Source organism: Etheostoma spectabile, chromosome 1 (genome assembly GCF_008692095.1).
Source record: "Etheostoma spectabile isolate EspeVRDwgs_2016 chromosome 1, UIUC_Espe_1.0, whole genome shotgun sequence".
NCBI classification, from domain to species: domain Eukaryota; kingdom Metazoa; phylum Chordata; class Actinopteri; order Perciformes; family Percidae; genus Etheostoma; species Etheostoma spectabile.
This window is the reverse complement of record NC_045733.1, coordinates 18,857,028-18,869,526: the sequence shown is the minus strand read 5'-3', so window position 1 is coordinate 18,869,526 and position 12,499 is coordinate 18,857,028. Positions and strand designations below refer to the sequence as shown.

General features: G+C 40.8%; 1 protein-coding gene across 10 annotated transcripts in view; it reads right to left on the bottom strand.

Moving 5' to 3' along the window:
- myo9aa (myosin IXAa) overlaps window positions 1-12,499 on the bottom strand; it is a 122,126-nt gene that overhangs the window by 55,218 nt on the left and 54,409 nt on the right. For all 10 annotated transcript variants that reach the window (XM_032522615.1, XM_032522624.1, XM_032522644.1 and 7 more), the window contains exons 3-5: window positions 4,855-4,949; window positions 4,713-4,775; window positions 1,649-1,748 (exon numbers count right to left, since the gene is read on the bottom strand). In XM_032522615.1, the coding sequence (XP_032378506.1) occupies window positions 1,649-1,748; window positions 4,713-4,775; window positions 4,855-4,949 (258 nt within the window). The remainder of the gene's footprint in view (window positions 1-1,648; window positions 1,749-4,712; window positions 4,776-4,854; window positions 4,950-12,499) is intronic.

Here is a 12,499-nt window from a genome sequence, read left to right as displayed (position 1 = left end):
GCAATGCAAGGACGCAATGTTAAGACACAAGCAATGGCTGAACGTTGCAGCGCCGTTCATTTCAGACGGACAGACAAATATCAAATAAACAGACACATGTTGTTCATTCAAAAGCAACTAGACACTGATGACAGATGTATGCACACAAACAGAATTTGCAGACACTAAACAATAAGCACATGTAATGATTGAACACATCAAGTCATTGAGCAGGATGAGAAGGTGGAATGAAAGCTGCACATTTGTTAACACACATAGTTCAGATTTTTTTGAAGTGTGTTGTATGGAGTTCTTATCCATAGTCAGTGTTAGCTACAGTAGATTCCTGCTCGTCTGTACCTTTCTGGATCTTTTTCAGCAGCATAGCTTGTCCTTACATGCATTACCTTCAAGAAGTTTTTTTTTACAACTTATAACTGTACCATCAGACAATATTAATGTCAATTTGGAAACAAAAACAGAATTAATTCTTCACTGTAATTGACTGATTTCATATCTCAAGCATCTAATGAAAGGCGTAAATCTCTGCAAAACAGTTTTTATTCAGATTTTAAATTAACTAGATCCAATGGTTGCTAAAAAATAAGTAATTCAACCCAAAAACCTACTGTGGTTAAGTGGCTGACTAACAGATTCAAAACCACAGGGGTTGCACAAAGAGTTATAATTAAGGACCAAGGTGTGAAAAATGAAAACCGGGGCGGGGGGGACAATAACTGCCATATGTTTACATAGCTTGTAAACAAGTTGTTTTGACTGTGTGGACAGGACGGGGTTGTGAAATCCATGCAAGAGCTATCGCTGGTACAAGAGTGTGGTTTTCTTTATGTGAACTCCACAGAATACACAGAAGGGAAGGAAAGAAAGACAGATACAAGGGGAGGGTAGAATAAGTACAGAGTGCGAGACTGTATGCATGTGTTTATGTATGCATGTGTGTTTGTGTGTTTGCATGTGCACGTCAGTGGCCGGAAGGAATGGAAGGAATTCTCTGCTCTCTTCTGCGTAGGCGTAAAGGATTTAGGAGGAAGGGAGCGGGTCCCTGGTTGCCATGGCTTGGCTGTCACAGCTCGAAGGAAGAAACGCAACAAGTTTTACACAACATCCACATTCCATAATGTACATGTAATGTGTGTGTGTGTGTGTGTGTGTGTGTGTGTGTGTGTGTGTGTGTGTTTATTGTGGCTTTGTTATATGGTTTTGTGAAACCTGTTTTCGTTGCGGGCAACACAAGCAACAGTGACAAGCGACAGATACTATTTATGTCTTTGTCTCAGTGTATGAATGAGAATGTGTAAGCGCATGTGTCAAAAGTTAATAAGGACTATAGTGTAAAGTGCAAACCCCACACACATGCAGTCACACCCACAAAACTTAATTAAATACGCAATGCGTTTCTCTCTTTCGTGATTGCAGAGACACAAAGGTAACTGTGCGCGGTTTGCTGTGGCCCAACAAATGCTAGATGACACCAGTACAGGCCAACTCTACAAATAAATCAACACTACAGCAAACACATAACAACGCAAAACTCATGAAGCCATAACAATGGCAGAAATCAACAGCAACCTGTCTAAGACAAAACCAGACAAGATGTCTTGTTGATCTCACACTTATACAAATAAACAGTTTATTGTGAAGGTCCCACCTGGCTGAGGTAATGGTATTCTTCAGGCTTCATGAGGTGAAAGGCTTTCCTCTCTTCTTCGCTTGCCCCTGCCAGCAGGTAGTAAAACACGTGGTAGTTTCTAAAATAAAACAAAAATAAATTAACATTTCTACTTATGGTTTGCTACATTTCAAATTCATAAGAAATGTAAGCTTTAATGTTAACTCGTCAACATTTGTTTTTATATGAAAATACCATTCAAATTGTGAACGAAAATAGTTCATCATTCAATCATTCATGGTTAGCAAAAGTAGGTTATGTAAGACAGTTATCTTCACATAACATAAAAACAAAACAGTAAATGGAGAGACAATTTCATAACTACAACTAAAAATAGTAGTGTTACCTAAATAAAAATGACTTATGCTTTGTCCAATGGTCATTTCAGCACGCCTTTAATTAGCATGTTAAAGGTCCTATGACATGGTGCTTTATGGATGCTTTTATTTACACCTTAGTGGTTCCCTAATACTGTATCTAAAATCTCTTTTATATAGACCTTAGTGGTCCCCTAATACTGTATCTGAAGTCTCTTTTATATAGACCTTAGTGGTCCCCTAATACTGTATCTGAAGTCTCTTTTATATAGACCTTAGTGGTCCCCTAATACTGTATCTGAAGTCTCTTTTATATAGACCTTAGTGGTCCCCTAATACTGTATCTGAAGTCTCTTTTATAGAGACCTTAGTGGTCCCCTAATACTGTATCTGAAGTCTCTTTCCCAAAATTTAGCCTTGGTGCAGAATTACAGCCACTAGAGCCAGTCGCACAATGAGATTTCCTTAGTATGTGCCATTTCTGTGTCTGTAGCTTTAAATGCTATTGAGCAGGAGGGGGGGGGCATGCTTTGATTGTTTGCAAGCCATGAGGTCTCTCTCTTTCTCATGACCGGGCAAAGCAGAGAAAGGGGAGGTAACCTTGCCCCTTATGACATCATAAGGGGCAGATTCCAGATTGGCCCATCTGAGCTTTCATTTTCTCAAAGGCAGAGCAGGATACCCAGGGCTCGGTTTACACCTATCGCCATTTCTAGCCACTGGGGACCATAGGCAGGCCGGGGGAACGCATATTAATGTTAAAAAACCTCAAATTGAAATTGTCATGCCACAGGACCTTAAACCCTTGTGTTTTCTTCCCGTCAAAATTGAAAATTAACACTTTTGTTGACGCTTTTTATATATGATTTTAACTTTTTCCTCTTTTTTCAACACTTTTGAAGTTTTTTTTCAATATTTGTCAATTTTTATGACGTTTTCAACACTACGTAACAGTGACTTATTAACTTTAGTTTTACAATTAATTTTTGAATTTATGGTCAATAAACCAAATTCATAGGAAATTATACCTAATGTTTGAGTTAGAAAAGCAGCAATAAGGAATAATTGAGACTAAAATTAAAGGAATGGATGTTGATGGGTAATCACAGACTGGAATATGTCAACTTTTACTCAATACTATTTCAAAACCACTTCAATTTGTTTTTCAAATGCTATAAAATTGAATACAACACCCCAAAGTTAATGAAAGTAGAGATTTGTACTTTGTATGTTGATATAGGAAAACAGGTCAGTTTGACCCAATGACAACTCGAGGGATAATTTACTAATGTCAACAGTTGAACAAGCTCACAGCTTTAGCAAATCAATGCTACAATAAGGGCTTTGAATGAACGTTTTGGATCACCTGCCAACATGGCTAGTAGATGTATAAAGTTACCAGCCAATCAGATTCTCCACTAGCCACATCTATGTTTGTTTTTTCCTAACTAACTTTACGTCTTCATTTAAGCTCCTCTGGTTTGTTTCGCTCCGTTCCCTTGGTCTTCTCTGCTTCAGCGGAGCTCGTAGTCACTTCCATGCACGCTGGGCACGAAGCCAACGGTTGCATGGCACGTCACCAAATAAGTGTTCATGGGAAATGTAGGATTAGTACTACAAACAGTGTTGCAAAACCGCCCAAATGTCTTGGCCAAAAACAGACCAATCTTGCAACAAGGCTGCAGCCGGCAGATTCAAACTCACACAGTGTCATTTGCTTCATTCATCACTGGCCAAATTGGCTTGTAACTTTATAACGCACAATGCATTTGGCTACAATAGTAGTTACATAGTAGTTCATTTTAGGACAAATGTTTAGCTTAGTGGCTTGTTATCCCCAAGTGTTAACTGACAATGGAAACAAAGCTAAGAGTGATAAAACAAAAGCAAAAACTAGAAAAATAAATCATGCAGGTCCGGTATCTCATTTTGTTTGTGTGTACGAGTTTGCATGTATGTGTGTGTGTGCACTTTTTCTCTGACAGGATCTAGCTGCAGCATAAAGGTTGAAGGTCAAACATGTGCAGCAGCTGTGTGACAAGGGTCCTCTTGGAGTACACACACACACAAAAAAGCTTTTATGGTCCTGGAGTCAGCAATCCATCTCAATAAGAGATGGCTAACGCAGGGGGGCCACCGCGAGCCCCCCATGGTGAGGTTAACCCTCGCCACACCGTCCAGCCCGTCCAGCACATTAGTGTCAGCTTCACTTAAAGCACAGTTCACTTCAGGAATCACACTTTGGCAAACTCAAACAACTGGCTTTTAGAGCTAAATTCACTCAGATGAACATTTTGTTTGCCAAAATTCAAACGCCGTTTATTTTATACTTGCTGCTAGCGACAATTTGAAGCAAGGTGCAGTTCAAATGTCCCGTAAGATTCAACACAACCTAGTTTGTTGACATGCTGTCCATATTTGGGATCTTAAACATCATCCACATTTACACATTCATTGTCAGTGTTAAAATAATAAACCCCAAATATAGTATATTACAGTGGTAGCATGTAACTACTGTAAGTACAATTTTGAGGTGAGTTGCTTGCGCATTTCCATTGTTTGCATTTTATAACATGTTTGTTATTGAACTGTACTTTGCAATACTACTTTTTTTAATTTTATTGCTCAGAAATGTAGCAGTCACTCACTGCTTCCAATACCCCATGAACTTTATTTTTGGATTTCAAAGATAACGATTATGATCTACTTTTCTGAAAAGTGCTCACCGCTCATTGTGCTCCTGATAGACCAGCCTCGACTTCTCCAGCAGGTATTTCTCCACGTACGCTCTGAAAAAAGATAATACATATACATATAACTCCTTTTATTTCCCTGGAAAATGAAAAGCTTTCATCTCCGGTTCCTTACCCTCTCACAGTGCCGCTCTCCTGGTAGTTAACCTGAATGAACTTGCCAAAGCGACTTGAGTTGTTATTGTGCGCGGTCTTTGCGTTCCCAAATGCCTGAAGGGGAAAGAGAGCAAGACGTGGTGAGATGAAAACAAAAAATATAGGAAGAGGCCACATATGACATAAAATACACACAGGTTAGCGACATACATGTGTGGTCAAGTTCTGTGTTGACTTTAGGTGTAGGTAATTTGTTTGTGGGTCAAGCACACAGAGACTTTGGCCATGTGCCAAACATTGTCTTCAAAACACTGTCAGCCTGGACGCCGCAGAGCGAGCTTTTCCTCTTCCATAGTTTCAAATAACGTCAGTCGGAGACAGATTAATAACATGGTTTTAGGATCTATTCAAGTCAGAGTCAGACAAATTGCCAGAGTGGAGATGAAGAAAAAAAGCTCCTCAGTGAGTAATGGGATCCATGTGGCCATGTGGAACATGTGTAGTGGTTGAGCTTATTTTCCCCTCACAGCTCTGTTTATGTTGTATGGCTGCCTGGAGGGAAAGTCGTTTTTCGCCCTATATAAACCCTGCAGTTATTTGTAGCTCTGCCACAAGTAAACAAATTCCTCAGTGAATCACTTCGAGGTTGTCCCTAGACCTGCGTCTGTGGAATGGGAAAACACCCCTCGCTGACCCTGCCCTTCACCACCGCCACTTATCAACATACAAGCATGCTTGAAGAAGGCTAACCCATGATTTTCACCAACTGCGGAACAGCTGCGGAGTCAACAGGTTTCCATTAAAGTCAATGTGTGTATTTACACTGACTGCGGAGCGGCTGCGTTCGACTCCGTCCAGCAATCCGCAGCCCCCCGGGCAGATAAGCAGAGCTTATATTTTTGCCGGAAGCCGGGGAGCTCCGCAGCAATTCAGCACATGGCGGGACAGGAAGTCGAGCACAAAAACAAAATGAAACATCCGGTTAATTTTCAAATTAAAACACCATGCACACGGTGGATCATATTTCCCTGCACTACACTATGAAAAATGTCATAATGGGCTTAGACAGGCCTGAAGTCAGCAGGTCAGAGGTTTTGTGGTTCGGTTTATAGAAACTACGTGACTTCGGGAGATCTCGTGGGTCCTCATGACTTCCGCTGTCAGTCATGGCCGCAGCCGTTCCGCAACAAATCCGGACCTGGTGTGTCTCGATGGACGATGGAGCACCATGAGCCGATCCAAAGTTGGTGGAAACCCAGGGTAAGTCCAAGCTAATTAGCAACATTGTAGGGCTTCAGGCTAATCCTAATGCACGAATTTGCAGCTAAAACGGCAAGGAGTTTTATCATCCCTTCATTTCCCTTTAACTTCAAAAACGTCATGGAGGGGTTTTTTTCAGGGCAGGCTGGGATTTTTTAAAATGTATTTCAGTCTGCAATCAATAAAAATGGAGACAATATGGAAAGAAACAATACAGTAGATAGAATACATAAATATACATTATTTATATATTATTCCGACTGTAATTTTTTGAAAAATGTATTATCTAAAATCGTTACAGCAACGTAACACAAACAAAACTATTCCCTATTCAAATGATTCAATGACAGCTGACTAATGTTTTGCAATGCGCGTCAGTCACACCATAACTAGGGTATGTGCAAGTCATGTCGGATGGTCTTTTGAAAAAGTCAATAGACCTATGTGATAATAATGCAGCTCTATAGGGAAATTGATGATCTCTGTCCCATTACAAGTCTATGGACAAAAAAAAAAAACTACACATCCGATGAGGACAAACTACCATCAGTCAGCATCCCTGTGAACTTCCTGAATGGACAGCCAATAAAAAGCAAGTACTCATAACAACTTGCTCACAGACATGTTGAGGAACTCGGGTCAGACAAGTCAGATATCGGACCGTTCAGCGTTTGCTTGGCATTCAACATTTTGTGTTGGGCCAGCAGGAAGCAGGATGTGGTCAAATTTAAATACTGAGAACTGATTCATGTTTAGGCATTGTGTATTCGTCCACCTGGTCTTTGTAAAAAAAGATTTATAGTTAAAGAAGACATTTTTACAGTCGACAGTTTGTATGCTTTCTAAACTTGGCAAGCTCCATATCAACGGCAATAAAACAGAAGGGTTGATATGCCATGACTGACCTCTGGAGGGGATGGGGTTTCTTACCAACATGCAAGAGAAACATAAATGCTTGCAAAATAAATGGAAATAATAAACTAGCGGTCATTAGGTCACTGAACTAGTCAGTGACTGTCATGATCACTAAGAAAATTCCCTCATTTCAATTTGTAAGAATAAGTAAAGATATTAGCAGTGATATATGACACAATGTCGTCACAACGTCAGACACTTCCTTACTGCAACATGTCAGCAGACAGAAACATCAAACAATCAGTAACAAATCTGTTACAGCAGGCAACATATTTCACCCAACGTATCGGAAAATAGACCCAAATACAGAGCAGCCACAAGACAAGCTGTCATTACCGAGATACAGAAAAAAAACACATTACTGTCCTCTTGCTCTTTTCCACATGCACAACCAAACCACAGAAATACAAATTTGGTCTTGCACCTTCTCCTACAAGAGTTGTCAAAAGGTATTCTGGGAGATGTTATTCACTAACTTGGGCTTCAGTAGAAATGGCAGGCTGAGGTAAAGTGTGAAGACAATTTCTAATATATAACAGTGGAAGAGTATCGAAGGGTGGATTTCTTTCCCCCTTTGAATGATAACAAAGACTGAAAGGGACACCAGAGCTAAAACTGTTTGGACAGACATGATTCGCACCACTACGGTTACTCTAGCAGGTCAACAACATTATTCTTGGCTTCCGACCACGGACCGAGCCAGATCATTGACAGACCTGGGATGGTGCCAGCGTGTTCTGGGTGTACCGTATCTCGTCCAAAGGCTCAGACAAAGTCGGTCAGAGGAGGCCCAGACAGAGAGGATGCCACAAGGCAGATGTGATGTTGGCATTAAAAAAAAGAAGCACTTTGTTGATAATCTGTTGTTTGGTAAACCTACAGTGCGTAGTTTCTGATGCCCCCATGAGGAATTCTAAGTAATGACAACAACACTGTCGGCACGTTCACATGATACAAGCCTTACGGGATCGCGCACGCGCCCCCGCACCCCTCAATGCAGTTGCTAGCAGCTAAGGAGGACAGGAGGATTCAAAAAACATGATGGACTCTTCAGAAGAGGTAATTATCTTCACCCGAGTTTCTGCGCGGGAAAGTCACCATGACGCCACAATCTTCTGAGCATAGCCATACTGAGAAATACAGAGCAACAGAAAACTCAGATTGGACAGATAATCTAGCTAGCGAGGTAGCTAGCTAGCTGGGTGGCTAGCTAGCTGGGTAGCTAGCTAGCAAACTGCGAGGTAATTTTGAGCCTGTCAACCTGTTGTGTCAAATACTGTGGTCAAAACGACTTTTTTTTTAGCTGTCATTTAGTTGTGGTTTTCAAAATCAACCAACCATTTTTATTTTGTAGTAGTGGTTTTTCCTTCAGATATTTCTTTCCTGATACTTAATCTGATGCCTTCACTCAGGGTAGTGACCATTTCCTATCCTTATCCAGGTCTTTCTTTACAGTTATAAAGATGAGCTCAAGCCCAACTTCAATCAACACCACCCGTCATGTCCAAAATTGATTATGAAGTTGCTTAGAGTGTGTAGTGTTTTCCTATCTTCTTTATTCCCATTTTATCTTTTCCTTTAAATTATATCCTCAATCTTAGTTTACATAGAAACACGGGACTCTCCCAAGTAAGTCTCAAATTTTAACCAAGTTTTTTATTTTGAATGAACAGGGCTGATATGCCTCATTAAATCGATCTCTATATCACTAGTAAAAAAATAATGATTTTTGCATTAGGAATATATGATGTACAAGGTCATAGATCTCGAACAGGAAAATTGATGTGTGGACACTAACAGACTTCTTTATTTGAGATGAATCCTCCAAATATCAGAAATGATATGAATATAGTTTGATTGATCGCCACCAGAGAGGGTTTGTGGGAAGAGTGAGGCAAAAATGTTCTCAACTGTGTACTGGATGTGTGTTTTTCTTGGTCTCTTTAAGAAAACAAAAAAACATTTGATAACAAAAAATAGAGAAGGAAAATTGGTTTCTTTTCTGGGAAATCAATTAGACTTCCATTGCCGCCTCACACAGAGGCAATCAGTTCAGATTCTATTAATGCTCTGTCTGTAGTGAGGTAATTAGGTCTTTATAAGTCTTTTATGCGCTGATTCATGCCGTGTGGAGCAGAGACACATGGCTTTTAATCATTTGAGGATGACTTCATTAGCAGCTTCTTGAGGAGAAGACAGCCAAGTGAAAACCCACTGTTGTCTTGGGTCGAGCCTGCAGGGAGCTGGGACTGTTTCAGACGGATGGAGGGGCCACGCTAGGCGCTCACATAGAAACTGCAGACAAAAAGCTTCTTCATTCAACTCAAAGGGATTATCTTTCAGTTAGTCATCAATTGCTTGGGGGTTACAAATGAATTTCCATGCCGGGTTGTGTTTAGAGGCCATGTGACAGCACAGTCCCAAACTACACAGAAAAATGCTTTGTCTGGATTTCGAAGTCACTTAAGTGAAATGAGCCATGAGATAAAATACAGCATTCTTCTGACTGCAAATTGATTTAGGAAATTGTCACCAAATTGTTAGCATTCCTTCCCTGACGGTATCTCCGCAGCATCTGTGTGATTTAATGGTTACTCAAAGGCATTGCTCATTTTACCTCCGTCTATTCATATCCTTTTCCGAGCCCAGACCGTCTCATCCACCGCAGTGTGCGGACAGGATGTCAACAATAGAGTGAAAGGGCAAGTGACTCGGCCCAACATGTGTCATAGTTATGTCACAGCGTGTGTGGGCAGATAACATTCTCCAGAGGCTAATTCGTAGCCATGCCCCTTTAAATCTCACACCTAAGCTCCTGCTGACCAGAGTGGACTGTGGTCACTGTGGTTGTTGACTCACAGCACAGGGCAGTCATGGTTCCAGCTGAGTGAAAGCCTGGTGGGATGTAGGTTCTGGCGTTGGCTGCTTCTGTCAAAACCAGTCAAAAACAGTTTGGGGAAGGATGTGTGCACATTTAACAGTCAGCGTGAAACATGTGAAAAATTGAAGAAGCTTTTCTCCTCTGTGCAAGAGGAGGAATGAACATTTGGGAGCTTGTTTTGTGATTGTTGTGATTCAGCCATTTAAAAAAAGAAAAAGAAAAAAAGCCACATGGCATTCTAGGATGGGAGGAAAACATGCTCTGGTGTATTGGCATTTCTTTAAACCAATCACAATGGTCATGGGTGGTGCTAAGGTCCGCATGGAGCCGCTGTAAAAAAGTTGTGCAAGAGAAAACCCGGATTGGACAGATAGTCTAGCTAGCTGTCTCAATTTACCATGCAGAGATCTGAGGAGCAGTCATTATAAATCCACGAGTTTAAAATTTCAACGCAAAGAAAGCGGAAGGAAATGGACAGACACGCATCCGTCAGCATTTCCTGTGGCACCGGAGCAATCCTGGAAGTGGAACATCAAGGATATAGACTAAGGTTTTCGTAACACAGCACTAGATCATACCGTCAGAAAAGCTGTCTTCCAATTCTGAGTAAACTCATCATCACTCAGCCTCAAACACCCCTGGGAGCAGATCTGATGGTCCAGTGAAATTAGCAGCATAGACATCTAGCTTGACAGGTTGTGCAACCCTGGCAAGAAGAGTCATAAATCTCAGCGCTTGTGTGTTTGGAGTTTCAGACAACGGTTGTGTCCAAGACAATTTTAGCTTCACGTTTTAACAAAACTGTAGTCACATCTGTTTATACTGCCTAATTCTGTGTGCACACACACTCATGTATGAACGTGCAAGCTAGGGTGGCAGTAGCTCAGTCCGTGGGGATTTGGGTTGGGAACCAGAGGGTCGCAGTCCCAGTACGGAATAAAGTACAGAGTGTGGACTGGTAGTTGGAGAGAAGCCAGTTCACCTCCTGGGCACTGCCAGGTGCTCTTGCGCAAGGCACCGTACTCTCTCATCCGCTCAGGGCGCTGGTCACTGGCAGCCCACTCACTCTGACATCTCTGTTTGTGCATAAATAAGTACTGAGCATGTGTGTGTGTATTTCAGGAGTGTAGCGATTTCTAACAAAACAGAGTGCAAATTGTAATTTCAATAAATTATTATTAATATTATTATTATGCAGTTTGTATCAAAGATGACATTTCTCACACTACAGCCTGATGGGAAATAAATGAACAGGCTCAAACCTCTGGAATCACCTTCCCATATACAGTATCTCATGAAAGAAAATGTAATCAAAGCACAAGGAGCAGCCATTTTTCTAGCTGATGGAAACTACAACGCTGCATGGATATATTTTATATGGAAGTTTATTTAACCAAATCATCATGTTACAACATAAAAGTCTTTATGTTGTTACAATAAACATTTCTTGTTTAAACAAGCTATGTTAGGTTTGTTTAACAAAAGGAAATCTTTGTGATATAACAAGATAAAGTGATATTTGGTTATAACAGGAAGTGTCTTGAACAAACTGAATTTACCACATACAATATCTACTTACAATGTGAAAAGGATTTCTTTAAAACGAGGCAGATTTGGAGCCCTTAGAACAGAGGCAGGCTAGCCGTGTCCCCCCTTTTACAGTCTTTATGCTAAGCTAAGCAGCTACTGGCTGTGGCCTTATTTTTAACTGACAGATAAGAGAATGGTTTCCATCTTCTCATCTAACTCTCCACCGAAAATGAGCGATTCTTTAAAAAGGTTTGTGAACCACTGGACTTCAGCTCACAACTATGTGTGTGACAGAGAGAAAGATGGAGAACAATTAGGAAGAAAAGAAGAAAAAACGTAATGAGGAAAAACAGTGACCTTTTGATCAGTCTAGTGGCTAACTAAAGTATTTGGCCCAATCAGAAAGTCCTCCCGAGTTAGTAAGAAGGAAGTGAACATAAGTCACAGGGATGGAGATGAAAGCCAGGCATAATAGAAAAATAATCACGGATCTCCAGGGCTCCTCAGCTATCGGAGACATCTCTCATATAACATAAACCTCTCCGAGTTAGAGTGGGGGGAAAAGCAACATTCCTAAGTTACAAAGACCCCTCAGACAGAAGCAAACTTTCAAAAACATAGAAATTAGCAAATTCATTTCCTATGCTATTCCACAAATTGCGGACCTATGTACAGGGCAGTTTTCTTATCCTCAGGCTGTGTGAGAAGTTCTCCATTATTGTACTATTTGAAATGTGAGACTGTATAAGCAAGGAAATAGGGTGGATCATGTCCATTTCTGAATTAATCCATTTCCCATGTTTACTGATAATCATCTGAAAGGTATAGACAGACTTGAGCTAAGATAATCTTATTCTAAGTTAGCCTAAAGAGAAGATGGTATCATTAGCAATAATTACTTAGGGCTTAGTTGCATCATGATGTTAAGTACCTGTAATGTTTGTTGAACTAGGGCTTATCACGGTCTCCCCTAGCTGTGGATAAGGGGACCAATGCCTTTTTTGTCTCAGTGCATGAATTATTTTAGTCCGGTGCAACACCGGCAACGCAGCCGCTAGTTAGCTTAGCATAGTGAATG